Source organism: Nycticebus coucang, chromosome 9, assembly GCF_027406575.1.
Source record: "Nycticebus coucang isolate mNycCou1 chromosome 9, mNycCou1.pri, whole genome shotgun sequence".
Taxonomy (NCBI): domain Eukaryota; kingdom Metazoa; phylum Chordata; class Mammalia; order Primates; family Lorisidae; genus Nycticebus; species Nycticebus coucang.
In genome coordinates, this window is record NC_069788.1 from 62361932 (window position 1) to 62389262 (window position 27331).

Sequence of the window (27331 nt, forward strand, 5' to 3'; positions counted from 1 at the left end):
AAAATAACTGTACAGGCATTTGTCAGTTGGCCCCCAATTAAGATGATTATAGAGGCATTTATAATCATGCGTTCCCTGGCCTGTACTTTCCCGAAAATTGTGGTTTGATTTTAGTTGAAATACCCTGGTGATTGTTCAAAATTTTATGTTTCAAGAATGAGAAAACCAATTACGTTATTTTAATACATAAAATTAACATTATGCCAGAGGATATATTTTAGAAATCTCAATTTTTCTTTTTGATTACTCATCCATACAAAACTTTCTTTAAAGAGAGAGGAAAAAAGAAAGATGATCATGGGCAGAAGCCAAATTTATATGTGAAGTTTTTAAAAGCACATTGCAGGGATGGAGTTAGTGCTTTGGAGGCAAAGATTCCAACACAAGCTGCAGCCCTAGTTGAGGGTAGCGGCTCTGTGACTGTGGGATGTTGCTCAGAGTCTCCAAGTCTCTGTCTTCTCACCCTCAAACCCTAAGATGGTTTCTGTGAGTTGTGACGTACTTAGAACTTTACAGAAGTTCCTGGGATCCAGTTGCCCTCCATTCTAATTGTTTCTCTTTCCATCCTTTTAAAGTGGAAAATATACCAATTATCATTTAGGATATGTTGCTCTTTTGCATGTTTAACTCTATATATGTAGAGAGGTTTTCAAGCCAACATCCTCCTGGGTCTGGAGGACATAGAGGCATGATTCACTAACTGAAGCCACAACACTTATAATGTGCCTTTGCTTTCAGTGGTACAAAAAATGCAACCATAATCACAACAGATCCATGCCTTTGCCCCACAGGAATTGAAAATACCTAACAGTAAAGATGGGAACAGATCAGGTAACTCCTACACAGGGTGATAAATGCAGAGAGGAGCAGTCCCAAAAGGCGACTCAGAGACAGGGGCACCAGCCTGAACTGGGGGGTTTAGAGGCAATGACATCTAAGTTGAGCCAGGGAAAAACAAGAAGGCATTCTTCAAGTCAAGGACTAAGACAGGGAGAGGGGAAGGCGGAAACAGCATGTGCAAAGACCAGAGGCTAAGGAAGGGTGGGCGGAGTTTGAGGAACTGGAACAGGTTCCAGTTTGAGTGAATCGTGAAAGCTGAGATCCTTACCAAGAAGTCTGAACTTTATCTTGACAATATAAGGGGACGAGCAAGAGGTTTTAAACAGACGACTACCATGTAAAGATTGAGAAAACTGTTGCAGTAACTTAGCTGGATGATGATGGGTGGCCTAAACTAGGTAGTGACAGAAGAAAAGTATGAAGATGGATGCAAGAGACCTTTAGAATATAGACCCATGAGACCTGATAACTGATTGAATGGTGAGGAGGGAAAGAACCAGGGTATAATTCCCGTAAGACGAGGACCAGCAAATTCCTCAGCTCAGATACCTGCAGGGAAGAAAGACACTGGAAATACAGCCGACTCTTAATCTATCTCCTACCTCCCCAACTTCCTTTCCCCTCACCCCATCTGAAGTTTTCCTGTTTTTACATGACCAGGACTCCATTACTGTACATAATTCTAAGAACTGGATACTGCTTACTGAAACTATATAGATGAAACTGGTTAATTCAACCAACTTTAAGATATTGCTTTATTCCTTTGTAATACAAAGAAATTTAAAAAGTAGATGTACAGCATAAAAAGTATACAGATTATGAAAATACTTCATATAAATCCATGCAATTTTTCTTAAAGGACCAGCAGAGGGTGGATGGTGGACACAGCCACAGGTTCTGAAGAGGAAAGATTTTTCTTTGGCACAAACATCTAGGGTTGTCCAATCTTTTTTCTTTGCTATTGCACATTGGAAGAGAGTTATCTTGGGCCACACATTAAATACACAAACATTAACTACAGCTGATGAGCAAAAATAAAGGTCTGTGCACACTTTCCATGATATCTGACACCACAGGTAAGTGAAACAGTTCTCCAATAATCTGCACACATCCCCTAGGGCATCAGATTGGACAGCCCTGAATGAAAATACTCATAAAATAAACATATCTTTACAACGTTTAAAGCACATGAAAGAGAACACCAATTTTATAACATCTAAGCTGGTTGGTCAAATCTCTCTCCTTTTTACTTATTAGCTAGCATGGCCATTTAATTTACTTAACTAACCTTCAGCTCACACAATCATTCCTAAGCCCAAAGCTGAAATGCCAACAGAGTGAGGTCAGGCAGCCAAAGAACCTGACACACACTAAGAATGTCACAACTGGGGAGAATGGATCCCCTCCTAAGAAATTCACAAAAGATGGCTTACTAGAATATGTCATCTGCTTGATTGTAGGACATGTCTGACTCCACAATCACAATACTTTCATAACTGTAGTTTCTATCAAGCGAAGTTACATCACTTTTACTGTTCTTTCTCTTCAGTGGCTCTCCTTCCTGCAGGTCGGACAGGTCAAGCCCAGGAGAACTCTCTGTTTGAAGTCCTTTGGCAAACTGCACCTCAGCCTTACTCAGTTCAGCTGAACCCGAATGACTGGCTGAGGGCAAAAGTCGGTCTCTCCATAGCCCTTTTCTTATTTTGTCTTCTTTTCTCTAAAAAGCAGTATTGAAGAGTGAAATAGAGCCGGAATAACAGTCTACAAGTTCTTATCAAGACTGCTTGTTAATCAACATTTATGGCTCTGTCTATTTCATTATACAGTCATGTACCAGAAGCTTGTTGCGAAACTCCTGGTGATGAAGGCAGACGCAGAGCCCACCCCCATGGAGCTTGGCATCTGGTTCTTGCTGTGAAAGGCCAAATAGAGGGCTGGGAAGTGAAGGCTGTGGGACCCAAAGCAAAGGCTGGGTCCAGGCAGAATGGCAGGTGGAGGGTGCTGGGGGCAAATGTGCAAATGTGCAAATGCTGCTGGTGTTGTTTGATGTTCTGCAAGGGCTCGGGTCAGCTTAACACCACACCCCACCAAATTAAACTTATTTTTTTATTTGAGGAAAACTCCATACTGCACTTAATTTTGAGAATTGGAGATTTCTTACTTAGGTTTTATGGATAAAAATGTAATCTTCAATTAACTTCAAGATATTGCTTTATTCCTCTACAATGGAAATTTAAAAAGAAAACACTAAATATATAGCATAAGAAGCACTCAGATCATATAAAATACGGACAGAAGCTCATTTTAGCGTGCAGCGAGCTCCTCAGGCCTGGTGCATCGGTGAGCTCAATACCTTCTGGCGCTCCTCTGCCGCCTGCATCTTCTCCTCAGTGTCCCTCATTGTGAAGTCCTTTACTTCCTTCTTCATCTTGAGTTTTTTCAGCCTGGCTGGTGGCTTTCCCAGTGGCTTCTCAGTTGTGTTCACCTGGAACAAGACACTTTGTAAAGTGAAGAAAACCATATTGTCCTACTGACAGAGGATGAAGGCAGGGAAGTTGGAATAAATGCAGTTTAAAGTGTAAATCGTAGGCCAGCACGGTGGCTCAAACTTGGAATCTTGTCACTCAAGGAGGTCTAGACAGGAGGATCACTTGGAGCTCAAGAGTTTGAGACCAGCCTGAGCAGGAGCAAGACCCTGTTTCTACCAAAAATAAGAAAAATTGGCAGGACATTGTGGCAGCCACCTGTAGTGCCAGCCAGTTGGGAGGCTGAGGCAGGAGGATCACTGGAGCCCAGGAGGTTGAGGTTGCAGTGAGCTGTGAAGATGCCACTGCAATCTATTGGGGTGATGGAGTGAGACTGTCTCATAAAAGAAATAAAAAAGAAAAGTGAATCCTAAACAGCTGAACTTTCTAGAGGCAGATAAAACAAGCAACCATGGGATAGCTATTAACCACAGAATAAATTTGTAAATATAAACTCTCTTAGGTCCCTTAAAAACCCAGGCTACTACAGAAAAGGTGCTGCGAGTGCAAGGTGCTCAGAGACTAAATAGAAGAAGGACTACGAGGTGGAAAAAGATGAGGAATGAAGGAGGGGACTGCAGTTCAAGGTGAAAAGTTCAAGCCGATGATTTTATAATATTCCATAAGCTACAGATTACTTTCATTTGTCACAGAGATTAGTTTTTACTGCTTTTTGTTTTTTGTTGGGAAGAGCCAATTAACAATTACTGAGCAATAGTTCTGGGCTGGGCTTTGCTATTGGAAGTTTACAAATATTTTCGTGCCAGGAGAAAAAAATCTCATTTCATATGATCAAATGCCCTTTGGATAATTCTAAGCAGTATAATGACTTTCTAATTTTATATATATATATATATATTTTTTTTTTTTTTTCTTTTTAGAGACAGAGTCTTGCTTTGTCACCTTCGGTAGAGTGCTATAGTGTCACAGCTCACAGCAACCCCCAGCTCTTGGGCTTAGGCAATTCTCTTGCCTGAGCCTCCTGAGTAGCTGGGACTACAGGCGCCTGCCACAGTGCCCGACTATTTTTTGTTGCAGTTTGGCTGGGGCTGGGTTCGAACCTGCCATCCTTGATATATGGGACTAGCATCCTACTCACTGAGCCACAGGTGCCACCCTATTATAATTTCTAGTTTACAAGAAAAGTAAAATTTTTGTAAAGGATCTATGAAAAAAGTTTAAATTTATGTTTTCCTTTCTAAAATTAATGTTTTATAATGTACATTTGTTATGAAAAATTAAAATGATACATAATCTCTGCTTAACCCCCTGGTCCCCCAATCCCACTTCTTATTTATTTTATTTTGTTTTATTATTATTATTTTTTGAGACAGAATCTTACTATGTCATCCTTGGTAGAATGCTGTGGTGTCACAACTCACAGCAACCTCAAACTCTAGGGCTCAAGTGATTTTCTTATCTCAGTCTCCCAAGTAGCTAGGACTACAGGCTTCCTCCACAATGCCTGGCTATTTTTTTTTTTTTTTGCTGTTTGTGGCTGGGGCTGGGTTTGAACCTGCCACCTCCAGTACATGGGGCTGGTGCCCTACTCCTTTGAGCCACAGGCGCTGCCTCTGGCTATTTTTTTTTATTGCAGTTGTCATTGTTGTTTAGCAGGCCAGGGCCAAGTTCCAACCTACCAGCCCAGGTGTATGTGGCTGGCACCCTAACCACTGTGCTATGGCGCCGAGCCTCACTTCTTAGTATGAACCTTTTTAAAGGTTTTGGTATCTGTCTTTTCAGATATCCTCTATGCACAGATGTTTTTATATCTGAGTCATTATAAGTTTTAAGATACACAGTAATCAAGAAATGTAAAATCTGCATGGACAGAAACAAACTAGCCCTTCCAGCAACACCTATAAGCAGAGCAAGTTGAAACTTGCACAGGTGAATCAGAAAGGATGCTGGTGACTGTGTTTCTCGGAAGTGAAGTGATGGACCATAACACAGTCTGTTTCAAAATTTTCATAGTGATGACCCACAGACGTAACATGCATTTAAGACATCTGTAATGTTAAACAGACCCTAAGTGGAATTATGTCATATACACTGCTTTGCAATTTGCTTTCTCCAATTCATTTAATATAGGCGTCTCTCTAGGTCAGTTATGTACAGATTAATTACAACTGGGGGTGGGAGAGGTTTAATGAACTCCAGGGTTTCATGATAAAACAAATTGAATATTGTTCTAGATAATTTCTCTAAAGACTTTTAAAAAACAGCAGAGCTATTAATAGTCACCGTAATTTCTAAGACACTGGCTCTTCAGACCATAATGTTGTAGACATTGAGAAAAAAACAAAACAAAACAAAACAAACAAGGACAGGCAGTTTAGCCTAGTAGAAAAAAGGCACCTGAGACTGGGACCCAGACAGATCTTGGTTTGGATCCTGGTGTGGCTATGACTTTCCATGAGTGCTTAAATTCTGCAAGCTCATTGCCCACTGCCCAAGATGAAGTCGATACACTGAGATAGCAGGGGCGGAGATAGCAGGGAGAGCGTTCAATGCATCCACAGGTGCCATGTGAGGACATGGGAGGAATTTCTCAAATCCACCTCCCCAAAAATGTGGGAAAAAGAGATTTTAAAGATAGTTTTTTAAATTGGGTCTTCTAGTTGGCTGGGACTGGGATGGAACTATAGGGTGTAGACATTGTCTTCTTTGCTGAGTGGGTCGGGGTGGCAATACTAGTTGAGTCAATCCTCATAGTGGGGCTACTGTTCTGGGTGGGCCAGTCCTTCTACCAGAAAGCAGGGCCTGGAAGATATCTCAAAAACTAGCCTTAGGTTTCACAGAGTAATGTTATCTACGGAGAAAGTTAATACTCGCCATGATCATCAGCTATAGGGCTCCCGAGTAACAATTATAGCAAAGCAAAGGAGAGGACGGTGGCTGGTTATTATCATGACTTTCAGCAATGACTGTGCCTCTGACCTTAGGGCCCTTACCACAGTTCTGGTCTTATACGCCTTTTCTGTTTTATTTTATTTTATTTAACTTATTTTTTTATTTCAAATTAATATGAGTGTACAAATTTTTAGGTTACATTGTCCTCACTTCCAGAGTAAAGTTCTAGTTGTAAAAGAGCCCTTCACCCAGGGGTGTGTTATACATCCTCACCACCACTTTTAAATTTGTAAACGGTGGTTTCACTTTCCTCATTTGTAAAATAGATTTAGTAATACTTAATTCACAGGATTGGAGGGAAACAGAAGGTAGAAGGAAAAGGAAAGTATATATAGCCACTCAGTAAATTGTTTTCATTCTGTAAAAGCAGTGACTTTTGCAATGATAGCACACAAAGTCATAACCAGGGATGCAAGTGTCATCACTCAACAGGCCAGCTGGCAGGAGGCCTGAGATTCCACCCTGGGTGACCACAAACACCCAGTGTGCAGCTGTAGTAACTCTTTTCTTCAGGCTCCACTTTCTCAACTGTGAAACAGGGAGGGGACTGAGGACTGCTAAAGTTCCTTCCTGCTTTGAAATCTATGATTATAGGAGTCTTCTAAAGGGAAAACATGTACTGACGTTTTGGCTCCCTAGAGCAATCCGTTTTATGCAGTGCAAAGTTTTTCACCACATGAAAACTGTGGGACGTTCGCAAAGCAAATTCCCTCCCCACCCCGACCACCATTTGTATTATTTTTATGACAATCGGCTTTTAGGCTTCCTGCTGGCAGAAGCCATCTGCTAAAAAGAGGGACATGGCGGCTCAACTACAGATACTGTGAAATTACTATGAAAATGTTTTTTTAAGGAATGTTCACTTGTAAAGGGCTAAAAGAAAATGGAAGTAATAATCCAAGATACAATAAAGAAAAGCTGGGTTTTCTTTGCATGGGAGTCTGCACCTTGACTAAAATGATGAGATCAGTAGTTCTGAAAGAACTTTGGATTTTCCTGTTGGGGTGGCTGCTTCCTGTGGCTTAATCCCAAAATGACGCCTGTGATACTATGTTCTTCCTTCCCCTTGAGGAAGTTAATCCTATCTAGGCAGCCCTGTTTTTTCTTGAGCTCAACATTTTAAGTTAAGGAATTGAGAAATGTATAGAATGACAATTGCATTCTTTACCACTGAATTTTACGAAATCATTATTGTCAAATGTTGGCCCTTAAAAATGAAAACAATGATCATATCATGCTTGGAGGGATGCTGCCAGCAGAAATTTAAAGTAAAAAAAGAAAAGAAAAGAGAAGAAGGGAAGAGAAAAAAAGTCAAATTTAAAGCCTCTAAAAGTTACCAGTTCAGTTAATTTTCTTCAAGGATACTATTAGAGGACTACCAACTCCAGAGATCGGAGTCTTGTTTCTGGACAACTTAATTTGTAATTATTACTTTTTACATCCACTGTGTATTCCTCAGAGCTTTCTTAACTATTGACCTATAAACGAACTTCGGTTTTGTTTCCTTCAAAGGAGTCTTGTACATAGAAAATAGACAAAGCTTCCTGCAAAAGATCTGGTCATTCCTGTTTTGTCACCGTTAGACCTCCCTGGGAAGGTCACTCGGATCACTGACATTTAGTCTTAACCCAGTCAACTTCCTCCTCCTTAAAAACTCCACATGAGGTTCAGCAAATAATGTTAGAGACTCTTATGCAATGTGAACAAACCTCCTAACTGCACTAAAGGTTACCAAGTACAGATGTTTCACAGAGAAGGGAATAAACTTGGACCAGACATAGGAGTCAAAGGAAAAATTCACAGTCCTTCATCCAGGATGATCCAGGACATGCTTAAAAAGTAGGGAGAAAGGAGTTTGGGATAAAAGACACTTAAAAGACACCCAATGATAACCTCTGTGGATCAACAAGAGCCTAACACATCTCTCTACAGTGGTCCACACCAATCCATACTCACAGACATGGGTTCGTAAAACCAAGGCACAGTTATAACATAGTCACCTAACTCTCATTAGAATGTTCTGAACTACATTGAAAGATTCACTTAATATGCTATTTAGTGTCTTAAGTATTATACTTTTTGCATATATTTTTAACTCTTAGGAAACACAGATTCTATTAGCATGAACATTTCTGAAAGTTGATTACCCAGAGAGCGCTAAGGAGTGCTGTAGTACTCATTAGCAAGCAAGTGATAAATACAAGGAAAATGGACAAAAAGGGGCTGTATGGTGGACACAGATCCTCCCTCGGACTTCAAGGAAGAGACTGGCTCACGAGGGATGCCCCCGATTCAGAAGGTGAATGGAGGACCCACACTTTTCAGCATGCTTTATTCCGTTCCACTCAAACTAACTCAATGAAAGACAACAACCTGGTTAAGAAGGAGCAGATCTATGTCTAAAATTCTCTTGTATTTATTTATACTATTGGCCCACATAGGAAGACTTATTTTTAATGTAGTCTCACAATTCTTCTATTTTCCTCATAATATTTTATTTAAAAGAATGTATTCTCCTAGAGCAATGGAGAAATAATATTTACGTGTCTGGTCAGATTCACCCCATCATAGTAACTGCCAACATCAAAATCCTTTTTCTGGCACCTCCTTTGTGTTTCTCTTGACTCCTTGGTTTGTTTCTTAGCCAATTGTATCACATCTGGTCTTTTTAAAAAATTATGTATCAGACAGTTCAAAATAGTAATAGTTTCATTCTTAACACGGTTCCCTCTCAGTCCTTCAGTACTTGTTCTCATCGTTTTACATTGGCCTTACCACTTTTCCCAAAATATGCAAGACACCCGGTGTCTGACATATAGATTCTCAGCTGCACCTGCACTAAAACAGGCTTTATCTGTGACACTGAGCGACTGCAGCTCTTCTTCATCTCCGCGGGCTTCCTGAGGATAATTTTACACCCTGTTCCCAGAATGTTATATTTTCAGGAATATTTTAAAATTCTCTTTCACAATGAATAGGGAATGGACTATGATTTCAAAAGCTATAAACTTTCCTAGCTTGGTAATGAATATAACAGTTTTGTCTACAGCTCGTTGAAACTGTAAGGCAGTGGTTCTCGGCCTGGGCTGCCCACCGAAATCCCTTGGGAGCTTTTGAAAGAGTGAAAGCCACTTCCCAGGCCTTGGCACTGGTGCGGGGGTGGGGGTGGGGGACCCAGACATTGGGATTTTTGAAACGTCTCTAGGTGACTCCAATGGACAGGCAGGTCAAGGGCTTCTATGTTGGGCAATAAAACAAAAGCCTGTGTGTTGCTGCTCTGGCCTGTTGCAAGCCTGGCTTATGAAGGGATATCGTGGCCTAATACCAAAGCAAAAAGAGAGAGAGAGAGGGAGAGAGAGAGAGAACTGAGTTATTCTTGCAGGCTGTCACATTTAAATCCTTTTGAGAATGATCCAAACTCTGCTCCTAAAAACCATTCCATGTCTCTATAATAGGAAAGTCTTCATCTTTGTTTTTACTTAATTATGTTACTGAACGTCAAGCCCATAGTTTTCATTTCTTGTAATAAATATATTGCTTTCACAAGGTAGTTTACATCAATTAACCTTGCCTGCTCCCTTGCAAGGTCTAAGTCAGAACTAATTCATCTCCGGCAATTGAATCGCTGAGAAATATTTTAATGTTATTCCTGCTGGTGTTAACAGCAAGCTGCGTCTACAGCATTTCCCTTACGAAGGCATTGCTTAGCTGCTGAGGGTTTTCAAAATCCATCCTCTTCCACTTGGACTGCTCTCCTGTCTTTTTCTTTTCACAGGCCTTCTTTTATCTCACCCCAGAGACTCACTGAAAGCTAGAAAAATATCTCTCCACCTCCCTGATATTAAAAACCACAATCTTTCTTGTAGTACTTTCAAATGAGATAAAGTACTCCAAAATGCCTTGTCTCAGCACTGTGCAAATGTAAATTGTCCTGGCTTTGGCATTATCTTTTCTGTTATATGGTGCATTTTTACCTTCCTCTTTTCCCCACACCCTCTTATAATTGGCAGCCTGGTAATATCACTCAGAAGGTTAAAAAATCTCCTCTCTTTTTCCCTAAAAACCTTCTGCAAGATTTATTTTCCTTTTTCAAAAGAAAATGCCGCTTTAGCTTTTATTCATGAGTTCTCAACATTCCCTACACACAGAGAAGGAAATTAACTTTATTCAAACATGAAGTGACTTGGTCTGGATGGAAAACTAGATTTAAATAATGAGTCTTTTTATTCTCAATCGACTGTTTTCCCTATGAGAAAGGGATAGGCAACCATTAGGAGCATTTGGTATAATTTCTGGGTTTTATTTCCACTATTTCTCTTTCTTTCTTTTCTTTTCCATTCATTTTCCTGCAGGTTCCTTTGTTTGTTTGTTTGTTTGTTTTTCTTTTTCACTGTCTCTTTTTTGCCTATGGATCAAGGATTACTGGTGGTACTTGAGAACACTAACTTGAAGAAACATAAAATGACAACCCAAACAAACAACAAAACAGAAAAAGAATGACAAACAATGACAAAACCCTCTATCTTCTTCACAGGTTTACACAGAACTTATTCGAAAATTTGGAACATTAGACTTTGGCCAAACCAGTTAAAACCACAGTAAAAATATTACTCTTACTAAAGAAAAACAATGACAGATTAGTCAAGGTGAATCAATAAAAACAAAAATAATAATACAACTATTTCTAGAATTGTATTTATTCCCTCATGTTTGATTTTAGGGTGTGCAAATGTATAAATATATAAGCGTAACTATTTTAGCTTTGGCATTTAAGTCCATTTTCTTTTCTTTCTTTAACATTTATTTTATTTTTAATTGAAACATACTTGTTCATATTCATAGGGTATGTTTTGATACATGCATACATTAAAATGTTCAATAATTTATAATAATGACATAATTCATAATATTCAATAATGTACAAAATAATGGTGTTCAATAACATCATTAAGTAGCATTTGAACATTACAATGTTCAAATCAGGGTAATTAGCAGGCAATATCCATCACCTCAAACATTGTGTTGTCACAGGCTCATTTTCTTATTGGTTAAAGCAGATTTTATTATTTTACTTTTTTTTGCAGTTTTTGGCCAGGGCTGGGTTTGAACCCACCACCTCTGGCATATGGGGCAGTGCCCTACCCCTTTGAGCCACAGGCACCGCCCCCAGAATTATATTGAGAATATAGTTCTATATTCTCAATGCCTGGCACAAAGCCTATGACATAGGCAATCCATAATAAAAATTACTGAAAAAATTAAGGCATGTTATTCAATGGGGCTTATTGTTTTTCAAATGTAGTAAAATCTAAGAAACATTTTATTGGATTGATTAATCATTAATAATTAAGGGAATTTTTGAATCCATAGAAAAGGATGGTGTGTAGGGTTTTATGGAAGAAAAATCTGACGTAGATAAATGCTTTTATCTGTATTATAATTTAAATATGCTGGAAATAATGGCCCATGATCAATCATAGTCTATTGCTACTTTTAAGTATAAGCTAATGTTAATTACAAAATTACTTGCCATGACATCATATGATTCTCCATTTCTAAATACTTGGCTGTGGTTTTGTATTATTCCTTGAACAGTTAGTTCCTCCAGGATGTCTGATGACTTCTGTCGCTCGCGATTCTGTAGGGGTTGGGGCTTATTGATTAATCCATTGGTCACTAGGTGTTCCAAAGGGAAAGATAAAAGAAAGCAAAATTTAAGAATGAAGATTTTACCAATGAAATGCTAAATGGATGTCTTATAAACCATGCTACTTAATTAGGGCCAGGGATGGTGGCTCATGCCTAACCCCCTGCATTTTGGGAGGACAAAACAGAAAGATCACTTGAGCTCAAGAGGCTGAGACTAGCCTGGGCAATATAGTGAGACTCCATCCCTGAAAAAAAAAAAAAAGCCAGGTGTGTGGTGTATACTTGTAGTTCCAGCCAGGAGGCTGAGATGGAAGGATCACTTGAGTCCAGGAGTTCAAGGCCAGTGAGTCATAATTATACCATTGCACTCCAGCCCCAGTGACAGAGTGAGACCCTGCCTCTAAATAAATAAACAAAAAAGAAAAATGCTACTTAATTAAATCTTAGTCTCAGCATTCTTACCTAAATATCTGTTTCTATTATAAATTGTTGCAATCCTTTGAAGTTCAATTTTTTAATAGTCTTACAGAGGATATAATCAACATAATATGCTATTTACTTATCAGGTCACATATTAACATAACAGAAAGTCTTCCTGTGTGCTGCTATGTACTACCTTTTTGTTGTAACAACACTTATACACTTGGGTCTGACAACACGGGTTTGCTCAACTAATTATGTAGCTAAGCCACCGCTAAGACTCAGATATTCTTTTGGTGACTATTATGAGTTGCAGTTTGGTTTCTATGCTTTGTATACAGAGGATAAACAGCGTGATGTTGCCAAGAGACTTCTAGTTCTGCAACCCTGAGTTTAAAATATACCATCTGGTAAATCTACATAAGTAAAAGTATGCCTTTTTGAAGCGTCTTTGAACCAAATAAGAATTGTAGTGATATCAACTAAATTTTTGTTAATGATCTAAAAATGAGCACTGAAACAGTTTACGAGAGAAGCTTTACAACCTGCACTAATGAGAGAGGCCCCCATTCCAAGTCACCCCATTGTATAAATAAGCAAATAAGCAGCTGCCTTTATGCCATCACATTACTAAATAAAGGCCCCTGGACTGTTGGGCCAAAGGCAGTTTCACTTCTCCTGTCAAAGAGGGTGCAATGGGGCATCCTCGGAAATGAGCTATCTTCTCTTTTGTAATCCACTTGAAGCCCTGATAGAAACTAAGTCCATTCCATTTTGTGGATGGAATCTTTTTATGAAAATTTCTAACCTCAGGGGTTAGCAAAGACAGCTTTCATGAATTTGTGCTGGGCAGACAGAAAACACACACACTCTAATCAGGTGTCTTTCACTTCACAATAGTAACCTCTCTGTTACAAGAGATTTCGCTAATTAATAATTGCAAGTAATTCCAACAAATCCCTTCCCATTTCAGTACCTTTCTGTGTGTGTCTTCTCCTCATGCAAGTGTAGCTAACTTATACAGAAATCCCTCAAGTATATGGGTCATTTCAACTAGTTTTCTTGCTTTCTTTGGATATTGGAGAATGTTGGAGGATGTTTAAAATGTGCTATTATAAAAGTGATACATAGTTACTGTAGTAAATTTAGAAAATACAGCAAAGTATAAAAGGTAAAATAAAAACGAGCATATCCTCACCACCCAGAGATTACCCTTGTTAGTTAGTAAACTTTTATTTTAATAAATTTGACATAATACTGGACATACCATTTTTCCCCCATATAGTTAACATTTATATTAGCATTTTCTCACGTCATCTGACATTATGCAAGGAAACATGAGTGAATTTGTCTTTACCCTTGGCTTAGGGAAAGGCTCTCTAACTGTAACTAAAATTCCAAATGTAATTTTAAAAAATCAGTAAATTGTACTGGATTCAAAAAATAACTGTTCAAAGCAAAAAAAAAAAAAATCCATAATGGGTCAAATATAGGTCTTACATACTTCCTAATCTGATGTACCAAGAAAAACACAGTATCAGTTTAGGTATTCTTGGTATTAACAAAAATGTATAACTTGAACCTAATTGTGAGGAAAGCTCAGACAAACTCAAATTGAGGAACTTTCCAGAAAATAAATGGTCTACACTCTTCAAATATGTCAAGGGCATAAAACGAATAAAAAGCTGAGAGGTTCTTTAGATTAAAGGAGACTGATCACATCTGACAACCAAATTAAATGTGTGATCTAGGATTAGAACCTGAACGGGAAAATTTATGTACAAAGGACAGTTGGGAGATAACTGACAAAATTTGAGTATCTTTTTCTAAAAAAGATAGAGTCTTACTCTGTCACCCAGGCTGGAGTGCAATAGCATCATCATAATTCAACACAACCTCAAAGTCCTGGACTCAGGGCTCCTCCTCAGTCATCATCCCACGTGTCTGGGACTACAGGTGTGCACCACCACTCCCAGCTTATTTTTCTATTTTTTGTACAGATGGAGTCTCAGTCTTGCTCAGGCTGGTCTCCAACTCCTAACCTCAAGCGATCCTCTGGCCGCAGCCTCCCAGAGTGCTGGAATTACAAGCGTGAGCCACCACACCTGTCCTGAATCTAGTCTATTGATGAGATAATTGCACGGCATCAATGGCAATTTCCTGATTTCAATCCTTGTATGGCGAGTATGCAAAAAAAAAGTCCTTGTTTTAAGGAAATACTGATGTATTTAGAAGTAAAGTAGCATTATGTCTATAACTTATTCCCATAAGGATATACGAGTATATGGGGAAATATGATAATGCAAATGTGGTAGCACATTAACATTGAGGGAATCTGGGTGAAAGAACACAGGTGTTCTTCGATTTGGGCACCTTTTCTTGAATCTGAAATTATTCTTCATGCTCCTTAGGAGAAATAAAAAGTTTTTTAAAAAGGAAACACTTGGGAAATAGTGTGAAACCTGAGCTTCTTAACAAATAGACTCTGCACATGTGAAGAACAGAGGCACAGAAAGGAGAAAACCCAGAATGTGGAGGAAGAAAGGCAACTGGGCCGAGAGCAAACAGCAAGTCTAGGATGCAGGGTCTTATTCATTCCGCAGTAAGGTGCTTCCTGAACACTCACTGACACTACATGTAAGAAACAGCTGCCTTGGTGGCTGACACCCACCCCAGCTGCTCTGGCTCAGCACTCTCCTGCCTTCTGCAAATCCTTTTAACAGTGTATATGTGGCTGGCAGGACTGACTGTGTTGGGGAAAGCAGTCCCCAACCTTTTGGCACCAGGAACTGGGTTCACGGAAGAGAAATTTTTCCATAGGCAGGGCTTGTGGGGGTGCCATAGGGGGTGGGTATTCGATTCTCCTAAGGAGCATGAGGTCTAGATCCCTTGCAGGCACAGTTTACAGTAGGATTCAGGCTTCTATGAGAATCTAACGCCCCCTCTGATGTGACAAGAGATGGAGCTCAGGTGGGGATGCCATGCTGGGGACTGGCTGTAAACACAGATGAAGCTTGGCTCGCTCACAGCCTCTTGCTGTACAGCGTGGTTCCTAACACGCCACAGAGCAGAAGTTCTGGGACACAGCTGGTCCCTGTCTGCCTGATAATCTGTGGTCTGTGATCAACACAGATATTTAGCATTTATGCTGCAGTCTAGACAGGGTCTTAACAGAATTATTAGAGGGTAAATAATGTCTGAGCTGGCCCAAGACACTGAAGAAAAAGAGGGGCTGTTCCTGCATTGCATTCCCCAACCACCTACATCATTCTCAGAGGTTGTGTCGACATAGCAGAGCTGAAAGAGGAGAGAGAACATTAAAATCTGTGGTAACCCAAGTGTGCCAGAAAAGTCCAAGAAAAATAATCACATGTGTTAACTTGTTTTCCAGTCCTTACTTGTACCTAGAGAAGAAACTACAGAGACAAAGCAAGAAATGAATGCCTTCTCCGAAAATCAAAGAGAGCAGTTTTCCTTGAGGTCTGTGAAGTTCAATCTGTTGCAAAGGCTGACAACTACAAATAAGGTGAGTTAAATCAACACCAGGGGGTAAGTCAAGTAAAGGGAAAACCCACCCTAGGACAAAAACCACCAATAGTTTCTAAAGACCACACTAGGGAGTAAACACCTCATTTACATTTTTGAAAGATTCTTTTATTGTTTATTTGCTGATAATTTGGGTGGGGAAAGATGCAGAAGACAGTTTGGTGTACGTTTTATTTATTTTTGAAAATGTACCAGGGGTCCTCAAACTACGGCCTGTGGGCCACAGGAGGCAGTGTGATTATATTTGTTCCCGTTTTGTTTTTTTACTTCAAAATAAGATATGTGCAGTGTGCATAGGAATTTGTTCATAGTTTTCTTTCTTTCTTTTTTTTTTTTTTTTAATCTACAGTCTGGCCCTCCAACGGTCTGAGGGACAGTAAACTGGCTCCCTGTCTAAAAAGTTTGAGGACCCGGGCGGCACCTGTGGCTCAGTCGGTAAGGCGCCGGCCCCATATATCGAGGGTGGCGGGTTCAAACCCAGCCCCGGCTGAACTGCAACCAAAAAATAGACATGCGTTGTAGCGGGCGCCTGTAGTCCCAGCTACTTGGGAGGCTGAGGCAAGAGAATTGCTTAAGCCCAGGAGTTGGAGGTTGCCATGAGCTGTGTGATGCCATGGCACTCTACCGAGGGCCATAAAGTGAGACTCTGTCTCTACAAAAAAAAAAAAAAAAAGTTTGAGGACCCCTTATAGACTTTCCCTTAGAAAGATCTTAACATAGTGGGAGGTTAAATTCCTTTAAACTTTGCAGGAGCTGTTCCTAAGGTTTGTTCCCAACTCTCAAAAAGGCCCTTAGTTGTTTTTTTTTGAGATGGTTTTAATGACTTCGGCAACAAGAAGATTAATGTGTAGCATTATTTACTTGTGTAATGAAAACCTAAGGCTAAATCCTAATGTCTTGGAGATAAAAATCTTATCATTTAAAGTACTTCATGGTCCACAAAGCAGCGATAAAAGGTCTACCACACGGACATTGTATAATGTATTTAGAGAAATAGTCCTCTGTAAGACCAACATGAATGGGGTGGAGGAAGGTTACCTGAATTTACTCTCCTGTTTCTGTCCCTGGGAGATGGTGACCTTTCTGGAAGGGTTCCAGGTAAGTTTCCCATGTGGGCTTGTTTCAGGTCCTCTGCGTTGTCCACAGTGTCCTTGGGCAGTGCAGTTTCCATTTGGGGGCTGCAATCCTCCTTGGCAACATCAGCCTGTGAAAAGGGAACAGCTTTAGGACAGTCAAGATTTCTCAGAAAACAAAAACAAGGTAGCAGGGTCAGGTTTGTGCTCTGCAGCCAACCAGTGTCTGTGGTAGGCTGAGTAGCACCTAGAAACTAGGTGTTACCTTATACGGCAAAACAACTTAGCAGATGTGATTAAGGTTCTTGGGATGGCAAGATTACCCTGAATTATCCAGTGTCCTTAGAAAAAGGAGACAGAGGGAGATCTGACTACAGAAAAGGGGAAAATGATCCAATGAGAGTCCACAGATTTGAAAATGTTAGAGTACTGGAGCTGAAGATGGAGGAAGGGGCCTGAGTGAAGCAAAGTCAGGAATTCAGCTCCGAGACGCAGGACAAAGCAAGGAAAGACTCCTTCCCCAGAGTCTCTGAAAGGAGCCAGCCTTGCACCACCCTGATGTTAGCCCCGTGTAACAGCTTTTGGATTTCTGACCTCTAGAAGTGTAACAGAATACATCTGTGTTGTTTTAAGCTACTAAAGTTGTGTTAATTTATTTGAGCAGCAATAGAAAACTAATGTAGTACCTAATATGAATTTATCAGATACAAGATACCATGCTGAGTGTGCTGAAGGATGCCAGATAAGCAAGTCCTCATCATCAGTATCACAGTAGATTTACGAGGGTATTTTTTTTTTAAGTCTAAAGAAAAATGAACCTATATTGTTTTTGCTGATTAAAACCAGTAATATTGGCTAAGTGTAGTGGCTCATGCAGTTTGAAGGCTAAAGCAGGTGGATCACTTGAGCCCAGGAGTTGAAGGCTGCAGTGAGCTGTGACTGCACCACTGTACTCTAGCCTGGGTGACAGACACCCTGTCTCTAAAAAACAAACAAACAAAAAACTAAATTTATTGTAAAATCAATCTCTCTCTCTCTCTCTCTCTCTCTCTTTTGGAAGCAGTCTTGCTTCCCTTGGTTGCCAGGACTAGAATGCCAGGGAGTCCTTATAGCTCAAACTCCTGGGCTCCAGTGATCTTCCTACCTCACTTTCTGGAGTAGCTAGAAATACAGGCACCCATGCTTGGCTAATTTTCTATTTTTTTGTAGAGATGGGGTCTCATTCTTGTTCAAGCTGGTCTCAAACTTCGGGCCTCAAGCAATTCTTCCACCTTGACCTTCCAAAGTTTTACAATTATGAGCCATCACCACGCCCAACCTCAGTTACTGTATTCAGGCAGGAATCTAGATGTAGCTGGGAAGGTATGTTGCAGATGTGGTAACATCCACAGTCTTTAAGTAAAACAGATTCTCCTTGATAATCTTGATGGGTCTTATTCAATCAATTGAAAGGCTTTAAGAATAGAATTGAGGTCTCCCTGAGGAAGAAGAAATTCTGCCTGTGAGCTGCAGCTTCAAGTCCAGTCTGTTTTTTCTGCCTGCCTGCCCTATCTATCCTATGGAGTCTGGATTTGCCTAGCCAGCCTCCGTGATTGCACAGGCCAATTCCTTGCAATTCATCTATCTATCTACCTATCCATCCATCTGTCCTACTGGTTCTGTTCCTCTATTAGAACACTGACTGATACAGAAACGCAGCAGAAAGTAAGAAGTAACATCACCTAGACAGAAGCACTATTAACATCTTAGTATAAGAGTATCACTTCCCAGATGTGTTTGCTCATATAGTCTTTACAAATCAGAATAAACACAGGAGAAGATGTTCAACATCATTGATCTTTAGGCGAATAAAAGCCAAAATCATTGCCGGGCGCAGTGGCTCATGCCTATAATCCTAGCACTCTGGAAAGCCGTGGCAGGTGGATTGCCTGAAGCTCACAGGTTTGAAAATCAAAATCATAATGAGAGAACACCTCCCACCCACTCGGATAAATATAATGAAAAAAAACCACAATAATAAGTGTTGATAAGGATGTGGAGAAACTGGACTCGTCATACATTGCTGTGCAAATATAAAATGGTGTAGCTACTTTGGGAACAGTTTAAGAGCTCCTCAAAAAGTTAAACGTACAGTTACCACCTGACCCAAGATGTCATTTCTGCATATATATCCTAGCAAAATGAAAACATCTGTTCACACAAAAACTTGCACACAAATGTTCATGATCCAAATGTCCACTAACTAATGAATAGATAAATAAAATGTGGTCTAGGCAACCAAAGGAATATCATTTGGCAATGAAAAGACATTAAAAACTGACACATGTTGCAGCATAGATACCTGGAAACCAGAAGCCAATGAAAGAAGCCAGTTAGAAAGACCATCCATGTTCAGAATGGGCAAATTTAAAGAGGTGGAAGATAGATTTAGCTGTTGTTTAGGGTGGAGCTGGGGATGGGGGAAATGGAGATTGCTATTGGGTAGCCATTCTTTGGGTAAGGGGAGTGTTCTAAAATTAGATTGTGGTCATGGTTGTCAATTATACATTTTAAATGGATGCTATGGTTTGAATGTGTCGCCTGCAAAATTCAAGTGTTACCAGTGTGATAGTATTAAGAGGTGGGGCCTTTAATAAATGATTAAGCCCTGAGGGCTCTTCCCTTTGGGGGGGATTAAGGGATTTATAAAAGAGACTTCACACAGCCTTGAGCTGGCTTGCTCTTCATGTGAGGACACAGAAGAATGGCCCTCTCCAGACAATCAAATGTTGTGTTGTCTTGATCTTGGACTTCCCAGCCTCTAGAAGTGTGAGAGATTAATTTCTGTTCTTTTTAACTTACCCAGTTTGTGGTATTCTGCTATACCAGCACAGACTAAAACAGTGGGTAAATCATATAGTATGTGAATTATATTTCATTAAAGTTATTTTAAAAAGTAAAATAAACAGAATTACGTATTAATGATATATTTATGTAACATGTTTTTCCTTTACATGTATCAGAGATGTTTACCTATGTCACCATGAGTCCTCCTCATTCTATTTAATGGTGGTTGTACTGTAGTTCATTATATAATTATACCACAATTTATTTGACCAAATCCTACGGAAGGACATCTAGTCATTTCTGACTTTTCAATTTCGTAAGTGGTAGTGCTAGAATAATATCCATGCATATATATCAGTGTGAACCCTTCCTATCATTCTGTGAGAATAAATTCCTAGATGTGGACATGCTGGGTCAAGGATATGCACCTTTTATATTATCATGTGTTTCCAGAGGGCCCTCCACAAATACTGCAATAATTTACAATCCAACCTTCTCCTTTCAAGGATGTCTATTTCTTCGAACCAGGGTTCCACTGCTTGTACATAGGTCAAAACAAAGTGTAAGAAACCGGCCTATGTGTGATTTAAGAAACCATTGAGGACAAACTGATTATCCATGCCAAATTTTTCATAGTTCCACAGCAAAAGAAAAGGAATAAGAAAAATATGAGTCTTTCATGAAGTTAAATGAATTCAACTTGAAGAACTCTCATTTATTTTGAGAGTAAGTACATTTTACATGTTCACATGTTCAGAAAAACTTTTCTCATACCCTCTCTAACTACCACATCTCCTCTCTTCAGGTGCTGAGCAATCCTTCATCTCTTGGGTGGCAACTTTTCCACTTCCCATTGTAGTGGGTGTTATCAACTTCTCCACCTGAGACACGTACCAGAGGAAGCCTCCTCAGTGTCTCCATAAGAGATAAGAACATAAGTATCTTGCACTGAGTATTGTCTTCTTGGGATTCTTCTCCTGTCTACTAATTTTATTTTTTGGCCCAGGGATGCTCTTCTGCTCTCCTGAGTCTTTGAAGGACCTCAGGACCTGATTTCTACCTCCCTTTGTCTGTAGCACAGCCTTGCTATATGTGATACAAGCTTGTGTCTTGTGGGGGTGGGTAGCAAAAGGTGTTAAAGAGGAGAAGAAGCTTGAATTGGGTCTTGATGAACGTGTTTCCACTGGACAATGAGAGAAGGGCAATTTAGATGGAGGGAAAAGCATATAGAAAAGAGGGATATGAAACCTACTGTGTGTCTAGAAATGTGAACTATACCAGGGTAGTGGAAACAGATTGAGGCAGACAGTGGAAGATGCTGAGGTGGGGAAGGGAAGACTTGTGACAAGTAAAGGAAATTGATTTATTCTGAATGCAACAGAAATCCTTCACGGGATTTTTATCCATGGAAGTAAAATAAATTCATCAGGTGTGTTTTTGAGAAAGATCACTTTTGGGTTAGTGTAAGTGTTGGAAGTGGAAGGAAGGAAAGGACAGAACAGGATAATTAGTTACAATTATTGCAGTGATCCAGGTGAGATTTGATTAAACATCAACTAGCACAGTGGCAGTGAAAATAGGGGAAAGAAGTAGGTCCAGAAAGGTAGAGAACTGACCTGTTAGGGCCTCCGTTTGAAGAAGGAAACTCCCTTCTGGCTCTAAAATTATGACTCTAAGAACTGGAGGAGACATTCCCTTTAGGAAAACTAAATAAAAAAATAGGACATTGGTATGAAACGCTTGATACCTTATAGTAAAAATCGTATACACATTAGACTACTTTCTGGAATTACTCCAAAATCTGATGTCCCTTAGAGGCTAGGTAGAAATTGCAATGGCTAGCTTATAGGGACCCTGGTCATGATCAGGTTTTTGTAAGTCAGTCAGGGATTCTTGCATGTTCATAGGAGGTCTTACATAGCTCCTATCACCTTGTGTGGATGAAATCATCACTCCAGCTAAACCAACATCAGGTCATTGTGTTTAGGGTTAACCCCTAATTTAGGGTTAATTAGTTCTGTGGCTTGAGACCATATGTGAAAACATGAAAAACCAACCAACCAACCAACCAACCAACCACACAAGTAAGCAAACAAAACCCCAATGTATCTAAAACAGGAATCAGAGCAAGGAAAAGGCCTAAATGCAACTACATGCTTCTCTCTTCCTCCCTCTGTCTTTCTTCATAAACATGGTTACTACCCATACAGTCTCTATAGAGTAAGTGGGCCCAGGAAAAGTCTTTAAACATAGCATACTACATACAACATAATACATAAATACATAGACAGTAGACTATCTGTAAGTTGACCACTCAAGGGAACTATAACAAAGATCACTTTGGTCAACATATGGAGGTGTCAACATAGGGAACTAGGTCTACTGTACTGATACATACACATGGTGAAGGCTGGTCTATGAAAATTAAGTCAATTTAAGCAGGGAGTGGTCAACTATGGAGGTTCTAACCTGTATATATATACACATACATATATACACACATACACACACACACATTAGGTTCTAATCTAATACACACACACACACATATATATATATACACACATACCTACATATGTATATGTGTGTGTGTGTGTGTGTTTGTTATATATGACAAAGGAAAAGAAAATCCTGTCTGGTGCTTTTCTTCCAGAAACTCAGTTTATACTGAAGGTAAAGATGCAAATCATGTTAAGCGCTCTATACTTTCTTTCAAATAAATGATTGAAAGCCAGTATCTGCAGTGATAGTAACACAAGTATTTTCACAAGTTTATTTTGTTCAACAGACCCATCATTTTGATCATAGTAAAGCACTGGGTTACACAGAGGGACTGATTTTGTCATTTAACATTTCCAAATAAAGATCCTGAAAAATTTAATCGGTTTAACAACAGCAACAACAAAATGCCTACATTGGAGTTGAGAGCAAATCTGAATATGTTCAGTCTAAAAGGTGGTTTTTCACAAAGACATTCTGTAATTCACAACTTGAAATGGATCTAAATGCTACAACCCCTGAATGATCTCACAATTGTTTCATCAAAGCCACTTTAACTGCTTGGAATTAGAATCCAGGCCTTAGCAAGGATCTCTACCTATTTGTGCTTATTTAGAGACAGCGTCCCCTTGAGCCCGGTTAGTGACCAAAGCTTAATTGAGTGCACACAATACAATTTTTTAGCATAAAACAACAGAAACCAGTCTTCTGTTTCCAGAGCAAAAAATTAAGGTTCTTCTCTTTCGAAAAGTAAGAACATCTCTCAAATATCTTACCTGTATGCAGCATGTTCTGGAAGTTTTGACCCAGTTTCATGATGTAGATTTGAGAATAGACATAGCTCAAAATCAGACATGTTTACAAATTAATTAGATCTATGCATCTCAGAAATAAGACAAGTAGTGTTCTTGTTCTAGACGTGTATGCAGTGTTTGTATTTCCACACCAGTTAAGAAATATACCTGCATTATACGAGCAATGGTACTGGAGCAGGGAAGTGGGTGGAAGGTTTTACTTTTTCCTTCAGATGAAGTTGTAACAGAAAAACAGATTCCAGGTGTTTATTACAATTTATATCAACATTATGGTATACCTCAGTGTCCTGCAGATAAAATGTTATCAATTTCAGACAGAATTAATAAGTTTTCAATTCCAAGCTAACAGCTATGCACAGGAATGATCAGCCTTCCAAAAGAAGTATCCCTTTTAACTATAGACAGGTGAGGTTTTGTTTGTTGTTTGTTTTAGGCATGGACGTATTACATGTGTCCTACAGCTTTGTGGGTACATATTTGCCAAACAGCTCTGAGGAGATAACTCCTTGAGGCTTCCTGGAGCTAAAACCTTCCTAAATCAAATTATTAGTGGATGCAATTTATAAATATATTTGTCTCTAGACATCTAGGAAGAATTAATTCTTCAAAATTTGAGATATTTCCCAGTTTAATTTTAATAAATGGAATAATAAATAACAACTCTCTAAAACACTCAGGAATATGATCATTTTATTTCATTTATTTATTTGTTTTTAGAAATAGTCCCATTCTGAGACCCTGGGTAGAGTGCCAGGGTGTTATTGTAGCTCACAGGAATCTCTTCCTCTTGGGCTCAAGAGACCTTCCTGCCTCAGCCTCCGGAATAGCTGGGACTACAGGTATCCACCATGATACCCTTCTAGTTTTTTTATTTTGGTAGAGACAGGGTTTCACTCTTGCTCAGGTTGGTCTTGAACTCCTGAGCTGAAGCAATCCACCCGCCTCACCCTCCCAGAGTGCTAAGATTACAGGTGTGAGTCACCACACCCAGCCAAAAATATGATAGTTTTAACAGGTGGACTTTAGGAAGTTGGGCCTTTTTACTGACAATCAAGAATTTTCTTTTTCAGTCATTGGGAAAAATCTGTGCAGGGTCCTTGGAGACCATCTATGCCAATCTAGCCTCTCTCCTTTTATAACAGACAAGGAACTTTGAGTTATTCATATAGAAGGAGAGCATTTCTCCAGCTAAGAAAAGTTTTCTCATACTTTTCTTATTATTATGCACTATTTTATTACAGTGTCTTCTTGCCACTTTAGATTAGACTAAGGTAGAAAGGAACAAAAAGTCTGTAGACCAGTCTCAAGAAGTTTAATTCAGAATATCTTGAAGTTGTGCCTCTAAGAAACATAAATATTTCATGCAAGCAAACATATTCATTTCATCTTAAAGACACTGTTGACCTACTAAGCTTTAAGCCTTTTATATTTATGAAAGTAGGAAAAGCATTTCTATTCTCATGTCTGTAAAGTGGTTAATTAATAATAATCATACCTCTCCCAGATCAGATTTCCAATGTCAAGTACTTGGGGCAGGGAGAGGTATATGCATCAGTCGACTCTGAGTCTATTTTCAGGATATTTTAATATTGAATTTTCTCCTTGCAGACTGTCATTAGACTAGTTATGCTACTATGAGACAAAAGGACACTAAGGAGTCTTGGAACCGGGAGGGACACGCAGCCACTTAAGAAGTATTCACTAGTGCCTGTTGCAGATCAGTCTGATGCCACGTAGTAAGCACTGCAAATACAAAGACAAAACAGTTCCTGTTCTCAAGGCGGCAACAGCTCAGCATGGGAGGCAAACATGGAAACAACCACAACAAAATGTTGTGAAATATGACAGGAGCAGATATAAGATCAACCTTGCAGGCAGGGTGGCAGGGGCAGGGTGAAAATGGAGGGCAACCTGAGAGAATGGAGCCTGCAAGTCATTTGGTCTGGCAGCCTCACAAGAGACAGCCGCTGGCCTTAGAGGAGAGGATGACATTCGAGAGAAAGGATGGGACCAAATCGTAAAAGGTTTTGCACACTACAAAAATTTTTTCATGGGAAGATAGGTGACAGCATGGGTGAAGGTAGACAGGAGAGGCACAAAGACCTGGTAAATGGTAATGGACCCATAAACACAGACTGTGGTAGCCTCGGGATGGAAAGCAGAAAACTTGGTTAAGAGGGGTGGCCGTTTGGGTGAAAGCTTCCCCCAGGGCCAGGTATCAAGCCTGGAGTCTCAGCCCTGACTAGACTCTGGTGTGCTTGTTTCTGAAATGTACTCCAAGAGGTGGCCATGAGTCAGTTTGCTGGGCTTCAGCCAGATGGCCTGGGAACATTTATTAATAGTGTTCTCTTTCACTTTTAACAGTATGATTTGATTATAAACTACATGGTGGCTCTATCTTTGGGTAATTTCCCTGAAAAGAACCCCTGAGGGTTCCTAGCTCTGTTTGTAAAATCCTGATGGTGATAAGAATGGGAAGAAGTCATGGCCTTCATTTTTGCCTCAACCAACCCATCCCTTCATGTCCCACCCTGTAGAAAAATCCCCTTCATGTCTCCAGAAGAATTAGAGGGGATGTAGCCTTGAGGGCAAATGGAAAGAGCACTGGAAAGACCCTTGAACTCTGGATTCTACTTTTGCTCTGCCCCCAAAGAAGCTGTGCAGCCTTGGGCAAGATGTCCCCCTCTCTGGGCCTCTCAACCCAGAGGACACAGATAGATCCTGAGATGGCATCTGAGATTTCTGAGCTCTTTCCTCATTATAAGTAAGTAACTACCAAAGGACCATTTTCCAGAAGCCAATACAATGGGAAAGTTTCCAGGAACTCCTACTTTCCCCTGAGAATCACAGCCAACCCAGCTCTGAGCAGAAGGCCCTGCTCTTTCCTGCCTCTGCCCTGAGAGGTGGACCACCTTCGCAGGCTCTTTAAACACAAAAGAACTGGTCCAGTTAGAATAAATATATACACGTACGTATTTATCTACAGAGCATGCCAAAATTATATACACATTTTAAGAAAGAAAAATGTGTATACTTTTTCTTTCAGCAAAAAAGTATTAAATAATTTTACAAATGTGTATACTTTGCTTTCAGCAAAAAAAGTATTAAAATCGTAATACTTGAGTCACATTTGACTTCTGCAGTGACAATGGATACAAGGTACAAGATAACAAATGTTCTGGGTATATTTTGAGCATTACGAGATTTTAATCCATTTTTTTTCCTTTCTTAAAATGAGCATACTTTTTTTTGCACCTTCTGTATATTTTCTGGTGAAGACAGCAGTTAACACTTCCAGAATAAAGTTACTCTCATCTGTCCTCTCCACTTTCCACCTACTAGGGGAGCTGTGAACTTGGATAGACCCTGCTCCAGTGGACCCCAACCGCCCCACACACTTACACGCTTTGTATATTTTTTAGTTTGTTTTTCGTTTTTACCTTGACTCCCACTTGCCAGCCCTTCCTGGGCGCGGGGACCCGTGTCCGGTCTTCAGCAGGCTGGGAAGGGCGGCAGCCCATGCTGCTCCCGCGCGGCTCCTCCTCTGCCGGCTTCGCTGCCTGAGCCCGGGTGAGCGCTCCCCGCCGCGCCCCGGCGGGGTCGGGAGCTGCTGCGTCCCTGCCCCTGCGTCCCAGTGCCCTGCGCTCCCGGTGCCCCTGCGTCCCGGTGCCCTGCGCCCCGTGCCCTGCCCCTGAGCCCCCGTGCCCTGCGCTCCCGGTGCCCCTGCGCCCCCGTGCCCTGCGCCCCGTGCTCTGCCCCTGCGCCCCGTGCCCTGCGCTCCCGGTGCCCCTGCGCCCCCGTGCCCTGCCTCTGCGCTCCCCACCGCCTGCTTCTCGCACTCCCTGCACTTCCACGCTCTGCAGGACGCGCTCGGCATCTGGGCAGCTGTAGGCAATGGTTGCCACAATAAACAGCGTCGCTCAGACGCGGGACCTGGGCGGCGAAGAAGGGACTTCTGTAAACTGAAAACTAGAAGACTGGAGGCGTCTACATTACAACTAGAAGGCAAATTGCAGCCTTCTCCAGAGCGAGAGGAGGGAGGAGAGGGCCAGCTTCCTGGCCAAGTTCGTTTTAAAGGAACTGGAGCCGTAAGCATCTTGCCGGGACCTTATTTTTTCCTTTGTGAGGCTGCGTGGGACACGCCCCAACTCCCGGTGCCTGGGGCAAGCGCTCGAGCTGCTTTCAGACGCCGCGGGGACGAGTGGAAGGTTATGCGTGGAAGGCG

The 27331-nt window shown here is 40.5% G+C and overlaps 1 protein-coding gene across 2 annotated transcripts; it reads right to left on the reverse strand.

The window, feature by feature from the left end:
- Positions 1–1479: 1479 nt before the first annotated feature.
- On the reverse strand, positions 1480–26781 carry STMND1 (stathmin domain containing 1). Of its 2 annotated transcripts, XM_053603815.1 has the most exons (6): positions 26765–26781; positions 26547–26731; positions 16932–17097; positions 11809–11954; positions 3194–3325; positions 1480–2557 (listed from the first exon to the last, which is right to left on the reverse strand). In XM_053603815.1, the coding sequence occupies exons 2-6, from the start codon at positions 26625–26627 to the stop codon at positions 2273–2275; spliced, it is 810 nt and encodes a 269-aa protein (XP_053459790.1). In that variant the 5' UTR covers positions 26628–26731; positions 26765–26781; the 3' UTR covers positions 1480–2272. The 2 variants fall into 2 exon arrangements, with proteins under 2 accessions (XP_053459790.1, XP_053459791.1); XM_053603816.1 differs by lacking the exons at positions 26547–26731; positions 26765–26781 and adding an exon at positions 21409–21470.
- Between the last annotated feature and the right edge of the window lie 550 nt (positions 26782–27331).

What these genes read in the sequence shown, in the direction of transcription:
- STMND1 (XM_053603815.1), bottom strand. Translation starts at nt 26,627, where the DNA reads ATGGGCTGCCGCCCTTCCCAGCCTGCTGAAGACCGGACACGGGTCCCC. An exon ending in GCTGGCAAGTGGGAGTCAAG is followed by an intron (nt 17,098 to 26,546) that starts GTAAAAACGAAA and finishes CCCTTTTCACAG; the next exon opens with GCTGATGTTGCCAAGGAGGA. An exon ending in AAACAGGAGAGTAAATTCAG is followed by an intron (nt 11,955 to 16,931) that starts GTAACCTTCCTC and finishes TGGAACACCTAG; the next exon opens with TGACCAATGGATTAATCAAT.